At 42.0% G+C, this 22405-nt stretch overlaps 1 protein-coding gene across 1 annotated transcript in view; it reads right to left on the reverse strand.

Moving 5' to 3' along the window:
* Positions 1–366: 366 nt before the first annotated feature.
* The window catches only part of cacna1g (calcium channel, voltage-dependent, T type, alpha 1G subunit), a 234277-nt gene continuing 212238 nt past the window's right edge, over positions 367–22405 (reverse strand). The window contains 12 exon segments of the mRNA XM_054599520.1: positions 367–1469; positions 1471–2117; positions 5023–5147; positions 5474–5681; positions 11852–11968; positions 13410–13634; positions 13668–13868; positions 15057–15181; positions 15516–15594; positions 17585–17655; positions 19546–19676; positions 20778–20887. Of these exon segments, the coding sequence (XP_054455495.1) occupies positions 1160–1469; positions 1471–2117; positions 5023–5147; positions 5474–5681; positions 11852–11968; positions 13410–13634; positions 13668–13868; positions 15057–15181; positions 15516–15594; positions 17585–17655; positions 19546–19676; positions 20778–20887 (2349 nt within the window). The 3' untranslated portion in view covers positions 367–1159.

A 22405-nucleotide genomic window follows, 5' to 3' on the forward strand; every position in this document is an offset into this window, starting at 1 on the left:
TCCATTGTTCACTCAGAGATGAAATGTGAAGAATGGACATCAATCTCAGAGGGATATGAATCTGCACACACACACACACACACACACACACACACACACACACACACACACACACACACACACACACACACACACACACACACACACACACACACCTGAACAAGAAAAGTTGGACTAGCAAATTCTAAGAAGAAGTCAAGTAAAAACAACAACTGTAGAATCAATTTTAGATTGCTGTTTTTTCTGAAATAGCTTTTGTCTGTCTTTCCTCAGTAGAATCAGGCAATCAATGAAAAAACTTCAAGTGCAACCTCTTGTTTCCTCGAACAATCAAACCGACACGGTCTAATGCGTGTGCTTAAAAATCCAAACTCAGTTTAATGACTTTTTTTTTATATATATATATTTATATATATATATTTATATATTATTCCTACAAATACATGGTTTTCAGCACTTTGAAAAACGTTCACTTTCCTCAGTAAACCAAGAAAGCTAGAAACATCCTACAGTGAAAAAAAAAGGACAAAGACAAACCATTTTGACAAATAAATAAAGAAAATCACAAAAAAAGACATGGAAAAAACAATTGAATGAAAATAAAAAAACAACATCCTGTACAAACACTATGGCCCAATAATTTAAGAAAATAGTGTCTCTAAAACGTTCATATTGCTTTGTACCTCTACTGACCGGGCAAAGCCCACCCTGTGTGACAACAGGCAGTTCAGATGGCGACCACAGAGGGCGCCGAATCCCAGGGGCTGATGTCACTCCAGAGGTTATGGGGTCAAGCTGCAGCCAGTGGCATGCAGACGTAGCAGAAGAGAAACAGTCATGTTTGTGTGGTTGTTTCCTGTGTTCTCTTCTTCTCTGGTTCTTTTGGCAGTAACAATACAAAGACAAGGGATGGTCACACTACTACAGTACTGCACTCCTTATGAAACCAAGGATGTTTTTACTGTTTGTTGTAGTTTTACCTTTATTACTCTCTACAGCATTATTACTAGAACTATCACCATCACAGATACACAGTGTGCATCGTGTGTTTGTGTGTGGGAAGGGTTCGTCCTGCTGTGTGCGTGTGTGTGTGTGTGTGTGTGTGTGTGTGTGTGTCTGTGTCTGTGTGACTGTGTGTTGTCGTATCAGTGTTCAGCGCTCAGGGCTTGTCTTCTCTGGGAAGAGTCAGTAGCTTGGGGTTGGTGTTTGGGCTTGGCGAGCTTCCGTCCTGTACCGAACCCTCTCCAACTCCCAGGTCAAAGGAGTCCTTGGAGTCACTAGAGGGCGCTCTCCTCCTCAGGCAGGTGTCCCTGCTGGGCAGAGGAGGGGGCATCCCTAACCCCCCCAGCCCCATGCCCCCGAGTCCGACGAGGCCCGGGTAGAGGCCCTCCTGTCCGTCCGGGGGGTCCACAGAGATGCAGGGCGGACTCATCTTCTTCTTGTGTCGGGGTGAGGGCAGCGAGGTCTGGGGGGATCTGGCTGTGGATCTGCAGGCTGTTGGCCCGCGACACGAAGCTGGAGGAGGTGGACGTGGTGCTGGACTCCACCAAGGAGCACGCCTCCACGGACTGGCATCGCGGGTCGTCCAGCCAGGAGTAAGGGCGGGGGCGGTACAGGGGGGCGCCGCGGCCCTGCGTGTCAGCGCTGTGGAACCTCTTCAGCTGCCTGAGGCTCGGACTCCGGCTCTCCTGGCAGCCGGCGTAGCTGCTGTAAGCCTCAGTACCTCCATCGCCTCTGGCCCCCGCTGTGACGTCATCGCCGCCAGCCAACACTACATTGGTAATGAGGGACACTTCCTGATCCACCGAGGCCCCCTCCTGTTGGTGCGGCCTGGCTGGTAAGAGCGGGGGAGGCGGGTGGGGAGAGGGGGAGTAGGAGGCGAGGCAGTGCTGGTCATGGAGCTGGGTGTGCACGCTGCTGGGGCGTGAGGGTTTAGGGGAGGCGCCGGGTGTGGCAGGTACCAGGCAGAGAGCGGGCTGCTGATAATGATGGGAGCAAGGTGAGCGGGAGGTGGAGGGGGATGGAGGGAGGCCCAGGGAGGCCACATTCACAAGTCCTTCAATGCTCTCCCTTCCGTCCAAACACAGGGCCTCCTGAGAATCAGTGGACACTGCAACCTGGAAGACGGGGCATGTGGGGGGGATGAAATATTAAGGAGAGAAGGGTGAGGAGATGGAGGTAAATGTGCGGTGAAGAAATGGAGGAAGAGATTGGGGGATAGCGAAGGTACAGGGATCAGGGGAGATGAGAGGTGGGAGACTAGTTAGTCTGAGGTGATGAGGATGAGAAGCAGTAGTGTGGGTCAAAGTTCACCATCTGGCCAGCATATTCCCAGAATCCTCTATGGACTTCTCATTGACAGCGTGGGGTTGAATTGCGATTGCAACCTCTTGCCATGAATGATAACTGAGATATGGTAGAAGGAGTAGATGTCATTTCTAACTTAAAACAACCTAACTTTTCTGTTGATAACCCATATCAGACACAATGATAATTCAAACCAGAGTTTTATTTATTTTTTGCCTTGAAACAGTCAAAGGGTCGTGATGCCTGTAAAAAAAATGAACTACTTGTACTTAAACTCCCAAGGAACTCTCAACATCACGATTAAGATTCTCTTGGAGAATTTTCCCCACTGTTTTTGGTGTATAAGAATTATCAATGTTCCCTCTGTTGGAATTACATTAATATAGACTTGTGGAATTTTCCCTGTAAATCATGTTACAATTTAGTATGTCACAGGAGGTTTCCAAGTAGTAGGTATCAGTTGACATGAATGCTATTTGCATGTAATGATCTCATATCTGTTTTAATCATCAGTAAAGTGCACACTGTTTTATTTTTAGTTGGACAGAAGGACTCATCACATTGATTGCTGGCTCACACAGTGAACTCTGAACCAGAACACCTAACCCTCTAACCTCTGACCATTCACATTACACCCTGTAAACCGTCGCGGGTTCAGTTTTTGTAGTTAAATTTACAACCAAATTCTGATCTGTATTTCCGCGCCGTCATCCTCACCTCTGAACAAAACCATCTATAGGGTGTGAGGTCAATATCCAGAGGGCAACCATAACATGCAACTGCTGTAGGAGAAGAAGGTTAAGTAAGCACAATGGTTTGCTAAAACTCATAAAATGTCCCCATGACTTGTTCCTCGCAGACCAGAATATGTAGAAATGAGGAAGCAAGGCATGCATGAGTTTAAGGGCACAGCACTTTGAGAAATGTTTGGACTCATGGGTGTCCCTGCCTCAGCCCGAGTCGTGGAACTACAGAGACACCTTGTGGTCAAAGATATCACGACCAGGCCGGGGCCAATCACCAGCCACAGCAATATAACACCAAATAACAAATAGTAACTGGAACATTACTAAGAAGAGATCACCCTGTCACACTTTTTAAGCAAAACCAGGTTAAGTGCAATAACTATACTGTACTAGAGTTAACAACTATATGCCTTTAAAGCACTAACCTAGACAATAGAAAAATCACAAGTGCTCTATCGCTGTCGTACTGCATGTACAAAATGGGCAAATGCATATAGACAGCACTCGCTGTCTGTTCCGTAGCAATCCCCTGAGTTGTATAGTTTGTAATGTAGTAAGTGCACTGCATTTTGGGTAAATATCTAAGCCAAATGGCATATTTGTCTGGCTTGAATACATTCTATCACTCAGCTACCGAATCCACTGACGCAATGCTACATCTAGCTCCTGCAGCTTGTATAAGAGTATAGAATAATTAATAGACTCAAAGTCCCAGTAAGATGTCCTACCAGCAGAGCTACCAGAGTTTGAAATGCTTCGTGGCTGATGGTTAGCAGGAGACAGAACTCAAATGAGTGACAAGGGGGAAAAAAGGGAGAGAAGCCTGTGTGTTTGTGTTAATCTGTTTGTCTCTTGGAAGATGCACATGGAGTCCATTGTTTCTGAAAGGCCCAGTGGTAGATAAAGTCTGCTGTTTGTTGCTGTTTCAGAAACAGGAGTATCTGTGTTTGAGCAGTAGCTCAGGGTCGGGCGGCTTTTGGTCCCAACTGAGCTGAGATCAGAGAGTAACAGATACCATATGGAGAATGAGGCAGCAGATAAGTTAATAACAGATAGGAATACCAGGAAGAAGGGGAAAAAAGAAGGAGGAAGAAAAGTGAAACTGTTTAGAACATGCAACGAGGAGAGAGATTTAGGAAAACTCTAAACTAATTTCCCTCTGCAAGAAGGTGTCAGTATGGTAGCCCTGAGAAAAAGTGTTTTCCTGGATAATCTTTTTAAGTTCCTTATTTTATTTTCATCTGTGAAAAGGGTGGGAAACGGAGGTTTTGGCTGTGATTTAAAAAATAAATAAATAAAAGGTTTTGTCAGGATCACCTTTGAAAGTGTTTGTTGCTGTAATAGTTATTCCGGCAAATGGTGCAACACAACCCCATGTTTTAAATAAGACTAAAAGCATTCTTGTTTTCCATAATGGCAGATTCATGTTGATTAAAATAAATTTCTAGATAAAAACAAAGCCATGACAGTTATGTTATATAACTGGCTAACCACAATATCTCTAACTTGTGTTTAGAGTGCAGAGAGAAATTAAAACTCAGCTGGAAGAAAACCCAAATGCTTTCAGTGCTATTTAGAACATGGGGTAGTAGTGGACATCAGCCTCTTGTGGCCACAATTAGTATTACAACAATACTGATCCTGAAAAAAAAAACCTGCAAATTATGTTTCACCTTTTCTAACAGATAAAATAAATAACTAAGAAAACTGATTCTGGTAAAACTTTTTTTTCCACCTGATCTTTAGTCAAAATCAAAGAAAAGAAAACACTTCAGGTCAGACTTAGGAAATGGATCACAATAACTTTTTTCCTCACACATACTGAGATTTAAAGAGATTTGAAAAAGGTTATTATATTTTTTTTCTTCTAATGAAATAACTTTCATCCCATACAGTACACAGCCGGAAGAAGACTATAAAAAGTGGTTTTGGAGTAAAGTGTAAATCTGAAACAGTGTGATTTAGTCACCTGTCTGCGGAGCGTTCGGCTGAGTGTGTGTCGCGGTATGCTCTCCGAGTCGGAGTGGCTGTGGGGGCTGACGGTCAGCTGCTGGGAACGCTCCTCCGGCTGTGAACGCACTGAGCTGCTGGAACCTGCACATAACCCGACACAGCACAGAATATGAAATAACAACAGAACAGCTACAGCTGGTGTGTTCATTCTCAGAGGAAATGACTTGCATCGTCCTTGGTTGATGTCAACTTTCATTAAGTTACAAATGCCAAATGTTACAAGGCCTCCCATGTCTGTCATATCTTAATGAGTTGTCACAAATCCCAGATCAAAACTATTAATCAAGCTACCCAGATGCAACTGTTTTGCATTACAAACAGTAAATAGGTGTTGTGTATTGTCGCAGGTGCTAGTTTAAATTTGTTGTGAGGGTTATTTGAAATGAAATAAATACCGTACACATTACCTGATTGGCCCCTGTGGGTGCCCAGTATGTGCTGGGGCCCCTGTGTCTGTGCTAGAAGATGTGCTGGAGCCGGGGCCGCGTTGCCAACGGGCTGCAGGGGGAGGAACATGTAGCTGTCGTTGGGCAGGGAGTGTGTGCGTCCCACCACAGGCTTCCTGACACTCAGCAGGTTTTCCTCCAGTGGCTCCCCAGAATCGAGCTGCTCTGGCTGGGGAAAGAGACAACGGAGTCAGGGTCCCTCTGGAGCTGGATGAATCGGGGCTTCTCTTTAACTCGAAGCACTTTCACACTCTTTCTAACACATATACCAGTAATATGTTTCTAAAACACCATGTGAACAAAGAGGCAGTGGTCATCAGCATACACAGAAAACAGACAAGATCTTTGCATGATGGAGTTGACTGGCACAGAGCTGAACACAGATCACAGAAACGACACAATGCTAGGTAGAAATTTCCAATGCTTTCTTTATTAAAAAAGCGTAAAACACTCTATGTCCTATGTCTGCATTAACCCCCACGGTCAAGTCACTTTAGGTAAGCCTGCTCCGTGATTGTGGTTCAGCTGTGGCAGTCTGACCCATTACAAAACCAGTTCACATTCATAACAGAGATACTGGAGCTCCACGTCAGAGGACAGAAGACGAGGACAAACACACAGAAGAAGACTGATAGGAGAGGACCATGAGACTCACATGTAAAGCACATAAGAAAAAAACTGAGGAAAGGGAGAAGGAAGGAAATCAAGAGAAAACCGCAAACTGGCAGGTGAGGAGGCGCACTACTCTACTGGACTGGACTGGACTGGACTGGAGAGCAACACATAGTAGGCTGGAAAGGTGGAATGAGAAAGGAAAGAGAAAGTTGGAGGGCACATGGTTAGAGTCACCAGGGTCTTTCAACACTTCTTGTGCTCCTTTACTTCATCACTCTCCTACTTTTTTTATTTGTACGTTTGTCCAAGCACAATCCCGTTAACAGCGTTTTCATGTCATGTGTTGGTCTGGGTTTTCCATGTGTGAGACTGCCAAGGTTACAGTGGCCCTCTCTGGGGAAGACATGTGACTACAGGGGAGGGATTTGATCATTAATGTGCCAAACTGGTTCTTAATTAGACCCTGACACCAAGCTGACATTCAATCAATTCATTTTTAATTCAGTGGGAAGATGTCCTTTCAAAGAGAGGATAACCTACCCCAGAGCCCACTGGGGTACGATAGCATAGAGGAATGTTAGCACTAATCCTGGTGAGGATGCATTTATAAGTCTAAATGAATGACAAAGTGTCCTGGTAGGAGAAAATAATGGATGAGGTGGTGACAAAGAACTCTATGAGCAGTGTCGTTCCTTCCAAATGAAGGTCGAGAATGACTTAACCCAGCTGGCTCCATTTGTTTTCCATGGGGCATAAACTATATAGTGTTGCAATAGTGTGTGCCCTTAAGAACTGATCTATAGTAGGATTTTAACCTGCACATGCCAACTTATAGGACACGTACGAGTTCACATATGAGTATATTGGTTGCCACTCATATCATGGGTCTGCAATTTCCTGGTCATTTCTTCAAAAGTTTCCTGGAAAGAATTATGTTATTTTGGACTCATCATTGAGAAAATAGAGACAATGTTTTGAGTTATTGAAGTTAAGCCAGTTGTGCAAAAGGCAGCATTAATCTCAAGTAAATATTCATCATTGGACACTTTATTATGAATATGTGTTGAATCGTATACTGTACGCTTTTACACAGACTTTAAGACAACCAGTGTTTTGTGAGCAATACAATTGAATTACTGAATTGAAAGTGTATCATTTGAACACTGTTTCCATTATCCCAATAGGTAACAACAAATGACACAGTTGTTTCCAGGAACATTTTCCTATGGGTTTACATAACAAATTATAGGAAACTATTTGACCGATATAAAAAAAGCCTGAACAATATTCTGTAGCCGTGGTTTACAGTCTTTCATTATATGTGGCCCAATGAGTCCCTTTATTTAGTATTTGTAAATGTCTGACTTTGGCGCAAGTAGTAGTACTATCAGAAAAAAAAACACCGTAGCTGACATCAAATTTTTGGCGCACTAAGAGTTTATCAAAACAGTACAATGTGGGTCAAAAATACCAAAACTATGAGCTGAAAAACATAATAAAGCTGAGCGGAACTGCAGGATCAGGTTAGAGTTCTCTGAGGGTTTATTAGTTTAGCACAACCCCTTTTACGTACAAGTAATTTGATCCATTATTAATATAAAAAAAGGCTCATTATAGCCCTTTCAATGTTTTTAATTGTGCTGGGACTACAGGTTGCAAATTAGCTGTTTAGCTAATTGAGCATCCACTTGGTTTCCCCCTGTCAATTTTAACCTGTTACACCGAAGTGAGGGAGAGTAGTGGGAGTACAAGAGGCTTTGGAAGTGCCCTGTGAAAGGAAACACTACGAAATACTGCAGAGCGGAAGAGGAGGAAGAGGGATGGAGAAAGAGAAAGAGAGGAACTGTCAGTACATTGCATTCCAGACTGGTTAGAAAGAGGGGGTTAAAATCGTCAGGGGCCGAGTCGTCTGTCAGAGCTAGGGACCAGGATTTCTCAGAGGCCAGAGACAGAGCTTCCATCTCCGCTAGAGGGATCTAGGCAGGGAGAGACAACGGCACACACAGATAAGACCTGTAGCTAACAGTAAAAATACACGGTTGAAAAAACATATATAAAACTGGAAGTATGTAGCCGAGCGGTACAACAAGGAAGAAGAAAGGAAGAAGGACAAAGCAAAATGTATAGGCTGGAAACATGGATGGAAGACTTTAAGACTTTTTAATCCAGCTGATGATGTTAGTTACTGTAAAATAGTAAAGTGACGAACGAGAACAATCCGTCATTTAAACATCACATCAAGTGTGTTGTTTCTACTACAGGAAATAAATGCAGAAAAAACCTTGCAAAAAATAAGTCTAGGGTTGTTTCTATCAGCAATTGATTATGGGGATATTTGATGAACGCATGCAAATTCATCGTTTTTGAAAATGTTCATTAGTTCATGCTGCATTACAATTTGCCAATGATTCGGTTTTATGCACACAAAAAGAGAGTAGTTTTGTCCTCTTTTTACAACTGCAGAATGAAACATTGGTACACTCTTCTGGTTGGAAAAAAGAAGTCCGATTGTATAAAAGTCTATTTGAAAATGACCCTTCTCTCTTGATTTATTACCTCAGTAAATATTGTAAACATTAGTTTATGGTCTCAATCTCTAGTTTCAAGTCTTCTTCAATACAACATGATTTCCATTTAGTTAAGTATTATCCCATTTAGAGTAAAACAGAGGATAAAGCATGGTAAGATTAAGGGCGTGGCTACGTTATGATTGACAGGTTGCTAACATGGCACTGTCCGATCTGTGTGGAGTCCTTGTTTTTGTCATCGAAGTTGAAGTCATTCACGGTGTGTTTTCAGTTCATGCAAGTTATTTGAACCTGTTTTGGTGCATTATTAGGGGCCTCTCTGGGCCCCCCTCCATCATGGGGATCCGTCTCCTTTCCCCCCCTTTTGGGCGCCCCTGGGGGTTATTTACCTGTTTTGGTGCATTATTCAGCATTCGGTTTAAAAAAATGAAATAGCGACCGACAAAAAACCACAAAGCGACAGCCAAAGTTACAAACTCCAGGCTTCAAAACCAAAGTCCTCAAACCAATGGGTGACGTTACGATGACTGTGTTCACTTCTTTTATAAAGGGTATGCTATGACACCATATTACACAAACTACCACCTTATCTATGTTCTCAACTGATGCCAGGAGAAAACAATTTCAGTACGTCATCCCTAGAACCTGCACTGCTTATTGTGAAAGCGGTTTAAAAGTTTTTGGACCCTCATCTTGGTGTGAGCTACAGGAACATTTTTAACTAGATTATTTAACAAGCATGTAAAGTTTAACAAAAAGTATTAAGCATCATTCGAGCACTGAATGTTCTTGTCCTAACACTGAATACAATTATTTGATTGAAGCTTTTGAGTGGTTTGCTTTAAGTTTTCTCTTTTATGTGAGGCTCTTTTATGATTTTTATGTTATTTTCACAGACTATAAAGCACAGCCTGATCATTCTGAAGAAACAAACTGTGTACCGTGATGCAAATGGGACAATCACACTCTTTCACAGCAACAAACAGACAGGGAGGGGGATCATTTATGTTGTATGTAATGAACAGAGACATACTGTTAAACAAAACACCTCGAAGTGGCTAGCCTAGTTTTGAGTGAATACACATCCCTGAACCTTGCAGAGCTTGGCTTCAGTCTTGCATTGTTCTGAAGCCTGGGACTGTTTCTGGCTTCTGTAAGAGGAGCTGCTGCATTTTCAGCTTTGTACCTGCTTAACAGGGGAAATGCTTTCTGACAGGCAAATGGGCCATCCGAGAGGAGAGGTGCAAGGCCTGAAACTCAATGGAAAACAATTCTGCTAATGTATCAGAAGGGGAGAGGTGGCCTATATGCCGTCTAATAATGACATCTCAGACCCATATAAAGCTTTTAGAAGATGGGCTTTTGCAATGCTAATGTAATTGGCCAGAATTTGCCTTCAAATGAGGAAAAGAGGAACCCAAATGCATTATTCAGTTACACAGTGATCCATAGCTTATTGAGCCATTACTCTGCAGACTTGTGTGTAAGGGTGTGATCTCCTTGCTTCAGGGCATTGTGGGATAGAACTTTGCTGTGACTGTTTTGCAAAGTAGGGATTTGCATGCACAAACACACAAACATGCTGTGCACTATGTACATACAGACACAAAGCTGTTTGGAGGAGACAGAGCAAACTCCAAACCATGTCAAAAGCCTGCCGAGCATGAATGAATGTTAAGTGAGCGAGGACGTGAGCGACGGAATGAGATCATAGCTGAGGCGGGATGTGACGCGCCGCACTGTGGTGGGCAACAGGGCTGGATAGAAAGGGGAACAAATATTCAATGTGGAGGAATGCCGGTACAGAAGCGGTAATGGCTGTAGGGCTGCACAATATGTGCAGGACATCACATGCTTTTACATGAATGTTATGAAATTAAGTTTTACGGACATTGTGTACAAATCTTTTGCATAAGCGTCTTTTACTGTGTAGGCCAGGGATTCTGCACTCTTTGTTCATTTCGTGATTTAAGTGATTTAGTCTGGGAATGAGTCATAACTTTGTATTTTCAATAAAACAAGTGGTAAATCCTGCCAATGGCGGTGAGATAATTTCACCTGGTCTCAATAAAAATCGATTGTTTCAAGAGTCAACCACTCTTTATCTAATCTTCATTTAAAGGATCAGTTCGCCCAAATTAAATCTTACTTAACTCTAGTACAGCGGCTTAAAACTATTTCTGCTTGTGAACACTTGTGACCCCTGATCGTACATCTGTGAGTTGGGATCATTTCAAAGTTTTGATTTGCTGTTTTTTTTTATTTTTATTGAGAGAAAATGTGATTTTGCAAAGCAGAATTTATATTTGATTTGATATAAGAGTGAAAATGTATTTTTCAACAGGTTCCTGAGATGCTAGAAGACAAAAAACATTTAGAGTAAAATAAAAAAAAGTAAAATAAAATCAGTATGTAAAATCACACCTAAATACAAAATCAATAAACCTAAATGCATATCATGTTCTTAAATAGTTTAACTAGCACAAAGACAAAATTCTAAAAACAACAGATATTTAACCCACTGAGGTCAATAAAACTGTGTTTGTGCTGCTCACAGTACTGGAAAAATTACATTTAAAACTGCAGCATCTCTCTCTAGAATCGTTGTTCCCACTGATAATCCACAGAACACCATGTGGAAAGTTTTCATAGGGACTATTTCCTCGGTAGAAAGTAGTTCCAATGCGGTCGGTGTATTATCCTGAGTGGACAGGGCATTGATTCTGAAAGGACATGCGGTTATATAATGAATTAATTAGGATCACTTCATTATTAAAAGCTGAGAGCACAAAACTGCCCAAAACAAAATTCCATTCACCCTTAATGCATTTGCAGTGCTGTCAAAGAAAATATCTCAAAAGCTGGGCTGAAAACCACAAAGTGAGAAAATAGGATTTATTGTTATTTAGTTGAACTGACCCTTTAATGGCATTATCTCTGGTTTTAGGGAAGTCCTTGCGGGAGACTTTATTGAAAACAAGGCATATTATGGCATAAAGCCTTGTGTAAAGGGTAAAAAAAATGCTGTCTGTAATGTTTTGGGGTTTGTTTTTGATAATCAGAATTTCCAGCAGAAACTTCTGCATTGTAATTTTCATTTTTTCATGATTGCTTGTGCAGCCCTACACGGAGAAAGATAAGACCTAATGTACGTATGAAATGGAGGAAGTGAGTCATCATTCTGGTGATTATTGACCTTCTTGTCGCTGCTGTGCCTGCGGGGCTTGGGGGGCAGAGCGTAGTAGTGGCAGATAGAGCCAGACGGGTTGTCCATCAGGGAGACCGAGTCAAACTGCGCTCTCCGCTCGACAAACTTAGATGATGCAGAGGGAGAAGACAGAGCAGAGAGAGGAGCAGAGAACAAATAAAGATAAGAGAAGGAGGGGACGGCAGAAGATATGGAAAAGTAAAGACAGAGACACATGAATAAATGCGAAAAGAAAGAGTGAAAGGGAAGGAAAAGAATCGATCAGGTAGAAACAAACAGATATACAAGCAGAAACAAGACAAAAGAAACACATCCACGTATGAGAACTAGAGTATCCAGACCTACAACCTAAGGCTTTCATGCAGCAACTTAATATAACCTCCTCCTAACCAACCATCCACCACAGGCTCTGATGTGTTTCTATTAAATTCCACAAGGGGGCACTACAACACCGCAGTGGAGCTGTTCGCCCACAGGGCTGGAGAGGAGATTGCGGCTTAACCACACATGTTTTTGGAGGAGCGGGCGGAGGAAGACGGATAACATCTTAGAGGGGAAACATAACGGCAGTGAGACCTCTACTTCCTATCCCTCCAAAAAAAGTTCCCCGCTGTCTGGAAATAGCTGTTGAAGTGAACAACAAGGCCCTGTGGTCGAGCTTTCCCATGGCACTGTGACCTGTCTATGACTGGCATGTCCTCCAAAGGGACCAGCTACACACACACACACACACACACACACACACACACACACACACACACACACACACACACACACACACACACACACACACACACACACACACACACACACACACACACACACACAGTCATGCACAACAAACTAAACTATGGTGGTATGGCTGGGTATGGGTTACATAAAATAATACATTTGCATATCAAGTGCATTTTATACTTACAGTCATGACTCTGATTTTGGATACACCAATCATAAATGTATCCACTTATATTTTTGAAATGATGCCAGAGTGTGGACTGAATATGTCCTAATATGGCCGATTCTACCAAAGTTTGTTTACATATGGGCAACGGTTTAGACAGCGGAGAGACATTCCTCCCTAAGAAATCTATTATTTCAGATACCATCCAGCATGCTCAGTGTCCCCTCAGCATGGGCCAGAGAGTTAACTAATGGTTTGGACCGGAGTCAGAACTAATGACGGGAGACGTGGGGGTCATCTGACCAGCCTCACAGCCTGGCCCCCAGCAGGAAGTGACCTCAGAGCATCTATCATGTCATACGGAATGCCGTGAGTGGACCCCTGAGAATCTGAGCTATCTGACCAAGACAATATATCTGAATGCGTGAATCACTTTTACTTGGGTGCAGTTATGTGGATCTCATCAATGCATGGGCTGAGACAACGCTCGAAATGGTGTGATTAGGATGTTGATAGCTAGGGTATGAAGCTATAAAGGCATGCACACAGGGGTGTTGCAAGTATCTTCAGGGATATCATAACAAGACAACATCAAACTGCTCTAAATATGTCTAACGCATAAGCAACACCAGAAAGATTCCTCACCTCCAGCGGGGGCTCCAGGCATGAAGGGGGGTCTTCTGTGATGTTTACAGAGTCTCTGGTTATATCAGCGGTGGGCGAGTCCATAGGACCGTCTCTCTCCTGGTCCCCGTCCCCTCCACCGGTGGACCTGGAGGGGGAACCCCCGGAGCTCGACCTGTCCATGCCCAGTGCCAGAGGATTGAGCTGGGGTGACCTCGCTGTCATGTTTCCCGCTTGAATCTGGCGCTCCAGCGCCGCCTCCGCCTCCGCCCTCTCCACCTTCTCCACCCTCTCCGCCTCCGCCCTCTCCGCCTCCTCCTCCTTGGCTTCCTTGTTGCTCTCCTCCAGGTGCTTCATCAGGACGGCGATGACGACGTTGACCAGGACAAACTGAGCGGTCAGGACGAAGGAGACGAAGTAGATGGGAGAGACCACGGTGTTGTAGCAAGTGCTGTTCTGGCCGCAGTTCCTCAGTGTGTCCTGGAAGAAGCATGAACAAGTGATATGACCACATCAGTTATAGCTTTACCAGCAAGAAGTACTCTATACGAACAGAACATTGCTATTGGATGATTGAGCAAAAACCTGGATCACATTCAATACGGACAGTCTGAATGCCCGATGGCAATGTTTTCTCTCTAGGGATGGCGATGCCGGTCAGTCCTGACATATCCCGACAACTCTTAGAAGGATGGCCTTGATATTCATGTTGCCCGGAGGAAAAAGCCTGCTGACTTTGGTGATCAGCTTGTCATGTAGTGTTACTAGTGGTGAATTTTTTCACTTATCCAGTAAAATATCCCAATATCTATCATATGGATTGTCACCAGACTTTACATCGACTTTGTTGATCCCATGATTTGAGAGACTATTGTGATTTTTTGTGAAATATCTCAACAACTGTTGGAAGAATTGTATAATAATAAAAGCATTTATGTTCCCCATCAGGAGGAATTGTAATCACTAATCTTTATGTAGTGGCCCCATCAGGTCAAATCTTTCATTTGAGCAAATGCTTGTAAAACTCATGACATTCCCATCAGCCTCAGCTGTACTTCAAGTGGACTGCAATCTAAGATGATGAACATAATATACATTATGCATTATAACATCTAGACATCATAATCAGCTGAACATCAGTTAAACATCCGATTGTTAACATTGTTATTTTGTGCATGCTAACATTTAGCTAGCGCAGCCTCATATGGCGTCTTTGCTGCAATATCCATACATGGATAACTTCAGCTACAGTATCTGAAAGTTAGGGAAAGATCATGTCAAAGTCAGATGCACTACTTTTCCATCCATCACAACATCCTCCACTCTCTTTCTTCCTGCCTCACTACATAAAGGGCACACCATAGCAACTAAATCATGGTGCGTTATTGTCCAATATGAACATAAATTGTAGTAATTTTGGCCTGTAAAATAACACAGAGACAAAAAAAAAATCAACTTCTAAGCAACGGGAATATTAGTGAGGAACAGAACTGAATTGTCGTCATCTGTCAAAATGGGGTCGCATGCCAACCCATCACCACTAAATCGGATTACACCTTGTTTTTTTAGGAAAATCTAAGACAGTGAGCCTTAAAGAATCAATGTGCAGTATGTGTATGTATGTGTATGTATGTCTTCAGAGTCCCAAACTGCAGTGGGTAGTTTCACCTTCATTATGCCGTTCCAGTTGTCTCCAGTGGAAACTCTGAAGAGCAGCAGAAATGCCATCCCAAAGTTTTTGAACGTCGCGTAGCGCCCCAGACCGTCACACTGATTTTGTTGTTCATCACAGACTAGGGAGAAGAGAAAGAACAGGGAGGGGATGAAGAAGGAGAGGAATAGCCACACAGTGAAGGAGAGAGATGGAGATAAAGAGAGTTGTAACAATGTTACGGCTTTGCAATTAAATGTTAATAACTCTAATAGCATTTTATTAGTCTGAAAGCTACAAGCTAGAATTTGAAAAAGAGAAATCAATATGGTATTTCAACAAAGGGTTTTGGAAAGCAATTAACATCAGATAGATAAAACCCACAGAGGGGAGAATTAAATACTCTGTGCATGCCTGCGTGTCTGAATGGTGAGTCTGTGTGTGAATCGTTTTATACACGGTGCATGTGTCCTTACTCAAGTCACCAAAAAGCTCCACCCCCAGCGCCGCAAAAATAAAGAAGAGGAGCATGAAGAGAAGACCCAGATTCCCCACCTGCAGGGAGACAACAGGAAGTCAGAGGAGAGAAAGTCCTCATTCCAGTGAGAAAAAAATGAATGGAGAATCATTCAGCTATTGTAATGACCATTCCCTATGAGCAACTGTCCAATTATAGCTTAGCAACCGTAACTAGGCATGGCAGGCCTGTCAAGCTTTGGATTTCTCTGCACGTTGAAGCGGTGAGCACAGGAATGTATCAAGAGAGATATTCCATTTTTAAAGAGTCTGGATGATGATCTCTTTCTTTTCACCCTTTTCAAAAACCAGAAGACGAATGTAGGGAATGGATTTAAGAGTGTGTTTATCTGCTCTAATGTTAGCTGCAAATATTTGCCTGTGTGGCTAACTATCTGAGTGGTAGTAACTAAGCTTTAATTGAGCATTCATACTACATAAAGTGGATAAAAGCAACTGGCATCTCCACTGTGTAGTATTTTATCATTGTATGGGAGGAGTTCCGGGTTGCTGCTATAATGTGGACTAAAGTTAGCCGCCCTGTCCAGGGTCATTCCTATGTTCCCAGGGTCCACGTTGTAAGTAATCTTCTCAGTTCAATTGAAAAGAACAAATGGAAATGAACGTGTCAAATGTAGTTTATACAGTTTAAATATATTCAGTCGCCGTGGACATATGAATATATTAATGTATATGAACTGTATTGCCGGCTAATTTGAAGGCAACCCTTTCAAGGAGTATATCATCAGTAGGCTATAATCTGTAGGTTTGGTGATTTCAACATAACTGACTCAGTTATAACATATTAAGAAGACTTTGAAAACTCTTCTTAATGTGCAATATTAAAAATCATTCTGTCCGGGTTTTTTTTAATATCATATTGTAGTTATTGCTCTTTTGACGTTTTTACTTATTTATTATTCTTTACTGTGTGATTACTTATTTAGTATACCTGTTTTGACCTTGTTTTTTTACTTATGTCACTTGTTTGCACTATCCACTCTGCTGCTGTAATCCTGCAAATTTCCCTGCTGCGGGACTAATAAAAGACAATTTTATCTTATCTTATCTTATCTTATCTTATATATCTTATCTTATGTGTGATAGTACGAGTATATTGAGCTGGGAGACATAAAACCCGGGGGACATTGATATGCTCTCTCTTTTGTCCTACTCTGCTGGATTTGGGGAAGATTGGACTCCAGCAGTTGCAGCTAAACTCATTGTTCAAAATGATGTGATGTTCCTCAAACATATTGGTTTGTCTTAATTGGTTACATTGCTGTTCCTTTATTTCCCTGTCTTCTTCATGGATCATCAACTTGTAAGAAGGCTTATACCAAGGAGTAAAATTAATTGAAAATCAGAATAAAAATACGAGGATCTCTAATAATGCATCTGATTCTGGACAACAGTGAAAATACAACAGTGAATCACTGCTTTGAATAGGAGGTGGGTTAAGGTAATGAAAAGCTTTAGGATTTGTGGCTGCTGCTACTGTCAATGCTAATCAGCATGTGGCAACCTGCTCACACTCCCACCAGCCCCAGTTATCGGATGTATTAATCATGAACATTTCTGACAAGCTCCAGGAGGAATTAGCCTGGAACAACACTCGCTCTCTCTCCGACTGACAGGCAGAGGTAGTATTAAAGAATGAACTGAGCGTTATTTTTCTCTCTCAATCCAAACACTGCAGAAATTGTTCTAATTTACCAACTCCGCCACCCTGAAATCCACCCACCGCCGTTCAAAACAGAACCTGAAGCTACATTCGCTTCCCCGATCTAGGCAGGGGGTGGTTATGCAAATATGGGTCTCTAGAGTCTGTAAAGAAGCTCATGGGAAACAACGACGCCCCGAAATAAGAAGACTATGTACCAAAAAAGATATGCTTCTGGGATGTAATTTTAGGGACAGCTTCTATGGGACCTGTTATGAAAGATCCATGTAGAAAAACAAGGATGAGGAAAGGAAAAGAGAATTCAGTGGCTTCCATGGATGTTATTTAACAGAGTTGACTGTGTACCTGAGGCAGGGCTTGCATAACGGTGTCCAGTAAAGCTCTCATCCCCACCGCCATCTTCAAGAGCTTCAAAACTGCGAACACACACACACACACACACACACACACACATATATACACACAGAAAATGAAAAACCGTCTAACCAATATTAAAATTGCTCAGTCTTACATAACAGAACAGGGACGTGTGCCATCACGCCTTCTTTGAAATTGAAAGGACTCAATATCTTCCTTACTTACAGACTTATCCTGCTCCGATAGTGGAGTCACACATGTCCTTTTATTTTTTTTAACTCATTGGTATGGCGATGGGGTAACACTAGAGGTACACCAAGAATGATACATAATGCATAACAATGAATGGAAAAGTAGAGATCCTAGAATTTGTTTTTGTTTTTTCTCGGCCTGGGCCAACTTCCAGTAGTCTCCACTAGTTGCCTAGCAACCCCACAGTGATGAAAAAACTCCACTAGGTCATTGGCCTAGACCAAGAAACAAAGATTTTTGGTTTAACCTACACATGTAAATTAAACAGACATGATTTAAGCTGGTAGGCAGAAATGTCTGAATAGAGACAGGCCAGATGTTTCAGACAGTCTCTGTGCTAAGCTTTCTTTCGTCTTACTCTTAACTAAAAGCGGACAAGCATACTACCCAAAATGTCAAACTATTCGTTTAAGTATGTGCAATATAGAAAAAAAAAACATAGGTTGTTGAAATCTGAATGTGAGCATTGTTAAAGACAAAGACTGTAGGCGAGGAAAGTTCAAATGTGATTAGAGTGGAGCCAGTGTGTAAATGATACAGTCTGAACATGAGATGCACGTTGATGCCAGATAGAAAATGAGCCGACTACTGTACCCAGCCAAATCACAGCGTCTCACACACACACACACACACACACACACACACACACACACACACACACACACATACACACACATACACACACTCACATTGCACACAAGAGCATGTGTTTGTGTGCGGTGACAGTAATCAATAACGACTTCCATGCTACTTCTTCTCTTACACATCCATTAATCGGACAAAACAGGTGAGCTTCCCTCCTAACTTTCTTATCTCTTATCTCTTTCTGCCGGGACTCCCCTCCTCTCCCCCCTGTTTCCTCCCCTCCGACCTTCTCTTATCTTTAATTACTCGGACAGTAATCAGCTCAAAGCACACTGACCGTTTTTCTCTCCCCTTCCTCTTCTTCCCTACAAATCCACTCTGTCTCTTTAACTCGACCTTAGGGATTCTGAACCACCTACACCTGCCCCACCATTTATTCTCTTTCCAGATAAACTGTACGCCCTCCGTCTCTCTCACACATCGACACACCTTTCCTCCTTTCATGTATCTCCTCATTCAGTTAATTTCAACTTTTCTCACTCCAACATCAATTGTTCCTCTTTCCATTTTCTTATTATCTATTTTCAGGTCAGAAGTTATGCATCATCCATGCCTCCTCCTTTTGTTTCTCCTCTCTTCCCTCTCTCCTCTCATTTACTCCCTCCATACCTAGTCTCAGTTTCTCTGAGTTTAATTAAATGACTGACATAATGTGTCTTTACTCTCTCTCGCTCTTATCTATCTTTCCTCATCTCTCCCACTTCTCAGTCGTTGTCTCTATACTTTAACTCTGAGCTCCTTCTCATTGCTGTGTTTGTCAGCTTACTGTGTTTCTCTGTGCCATCTGGTCGACTCACACCCTGCCCGAAACCCTGCTGAGACCTGCCATACAAAAATGATAAAGATGGGAGTCCCACGGACGTAGCTGTTTAACAAGGCATCTTACAATTACAGCACTGTGAAAAAGAGAAGAGAGAGTGTGCACGTGTCTGTGAGAGAGTGTATCAGGTATGGGTTTGGGATGGATGGATGGATGGATGGATGGATGGATGGATGGATGGGTGGGTGGGTGGATGAAATTGAAGGGCAGGGGGCAGGCAGGGGGTTCGTACCTCGTGCGATCCTCAGCACTCTCATGATGCGAATGATGGTGGGGTTGATGGGCAGTATGTTACCATCAATCTCCTCCAGAATGATGCCCATGATGGACAGCAGCACGATGGCCAGATCCAGCTGGTTCCACCTACACAAACACACACACACACACACACACACACACACACACACACACACACACACACACACACACACACACACACACACACACACACACACACACACACACACACGTCAGTCCCTAGCACCGACTTAGATCACTTCTATTCACTTAAACCTATGATAAATGTGAATGGCTGCAAAAAAATACATGCAATCAAATCAGTGATTTCTGATGAGTCATATTCTTTTGTATAGCGAAAGTCCTGGAATTAGAGCCATATATCTGATCACTTTTAACTTGAGAAAATCCAAAAGACTCGCAACTCAATTTTGACTTCAGAACAACTGAGTTGTGACATCCCAGGAGCCAAAATCCTCTAATTTTGTTACAGCACCTGCTATACAAGCACCAATTTTAGTTCTTGGTTTTAAGAGTGCATGCATCAGAATGTTGTCATGAACAGAACAGTGTACTCATGAGTTTTACTAATCAGGTGTCTCCAAAGTCCTGTTGATTTGAAATGACTTCATCTGTTTTTTCACTAATTAAGAGCAACAAACAGAAGCTGTGTGTTTAGCTACGCTTTATTTTGGTTAATCTATGACTGCTTGAAACCTAATATTAATCGTTTGGATGGACAATGGAGAAGTGCTGCAGGAATGTTTTGATTAAATCTTAAAGCCATCTTGAAACTCTTTCTTTCTGCTGTTGAAAACTTGTCACTAGAATTCAATGTAACTGAATGGGATCCAAGCTGCCCACTGTGCAGTGCTTTGGGAAGGAGCGAACAACCCTTCAAGCCTACAGCTTGCGCTCATTTCTCCCCGTCCAAGTGTGTTGGAGAACTATGTTGGCCTTCAGGTAACGTAAAAACATGCAAGGCTCCCACTAGACCCAGTGTTTGGTTTGTCCATTCTGGGCATCTGTAAAAACATGGTGGGCCAACATGGCCGACTCTGGGAAGAGGTTTGCTCCCTTAGGAGATATGAGGGGCTCATTCTAACGTGACTTAAACGCAACGATTATTACACGGAAACATGAATATCAAATTCCATTTCTGCCAATAAATCCCCCTTAATCCTACACACTGTTCCTTTAAGGGGAACATGGTAATAAGATACTGACTTGTCCTTGAAGAAGCGTCGTAAGCCGAAGGCCACCAACTTGAAGAGAGACTCCAGGACGAAGATGATGGTGAAGATGTAGTTACAAATTCTCAATGCCTTTTTCAACTCCTGGGGATGTCAGGGAGAGAAATTCAAAGATTAATAAATTACACAAGTATCCATCTTGAGATGTTAGTAGAGCTAGTATTAGATTTACTGGTATCTTAGCAGAGTGAGCTGTGGATTTCATTGCCTCTCAACTTTTATATTATGTACTGAAACTTTGCTGAAAGTCAATGAAAGGATCGTACCCTATTGTTTTTTATTTTACACTTTTAAAAAATTAAACCAAATTTTCAATGTCACTCAATTACTCTAATTGGATGCTATGGTGGATTGCTGTCTAAATATACTTGATTACTACATTCACGGTCTTCACGGTCCATATTGTAAACTTTTCCAGAATTAGCTATTCTCTTAACAGATCACTCACACTGTCCTGCCCCTCCCTCATCATCCATGAAAAGGTCATTAGAATCAAAGTATCCGTTTTAGCCTGTGGGAGAATTCACAGTGCCCATCTGCATGTTAAAACTGACCTTTAGCAGCGAGACAGGGCGAGATATGGTGGTCAACAGGGATTTCACTAAATCCTTGCTGGTGGCAATTCATCGACTCACAGCCTGTTTCAGTTTTTGATACATCTCTTTACTATATTATTTTCTATTCTACCCAACAACCTTTTCTAAAACACAACCCTGTATACGAACTAAAGAGCCTTAATTCAACCGAATAATAGTATTTCAACTGTACAACGATCCTTAACAACCTTGAATTAAAAATCTACTAAACCCAAAAACTAAGGAGCTTTTTTCCTATCTCTATTTAAGTCCAGGTCTGCCCTCAAATTGAAAGAACAAACTCTAGAATAAAAATAGAAAAAAAGCTCATTAAACAACCCTCTATTGTACCTATATAATTTTTATTCTAGCCCAAAACCTTCTATTGTCCCCAAGGCTTTGAATTCTACCAAAGAACGATATATTGTACCCAAAGACCTTCTATTCCACCCAACAACCTTTTATTCTACCTTCAGACTAACTATTCTACCCAAAAACCTTCTATGGTACCCAAAGACTTTTGTATTTTAACCAAAAACGATATAATGTACCTTAAGGATATCTATTCTACCCAACAACTTTCTGTTGTACCTGAAGACTTTGCAGTCTTCCCAACAACCTTGTATTGTACATTAAGACTATCTATTCTAGCCAACAACCTTCTTTTGTACCTATAGACATTTTATTCTACCCAACAACCTTCTATTGTACCTATAGACTTTCTTTTCTACCCAACAACCTTCTATTGTACCTATAGACTTTCTACTTTACCCAACAACCTTCTATTGTACCTATAGATGTTTTATTCTACCCAACAACCTTTTATTGTACCTATAGACTTCTTATTCTATTTAATTAACCTTTGTTCCGTAAAATACCTTTACTCCAAACCAAAAGTCCTATTCATCTCCAGGATAATTCCACTATTCTATACTTCATATCTCTTTAACAACCTTACTATCTCCCACCAGATTGTATGGTATTTTGCTAAATATCATCTCTCCCTCTACCTCCCTCAGCCATCTTT

The sequence above is a fragment of the Anoplopoma fimbria genome, chromosome 5 (assembly GCF_027596085.1).
Source record: "Anoplopoma fimbria isolate UVic2021 breed Golden Eagle Sablefish chromosome 5, Afim_UVic_2022, whole genome shotgun sequence".
Classification (NCBI taxonomy): domain Eukaryota; kingdom Metazoa; phylum Chordata; class Actinopteri; order Perciformes; family Anoplopomatidae; genus Anoplopoma; species Anoplopoma fimbria.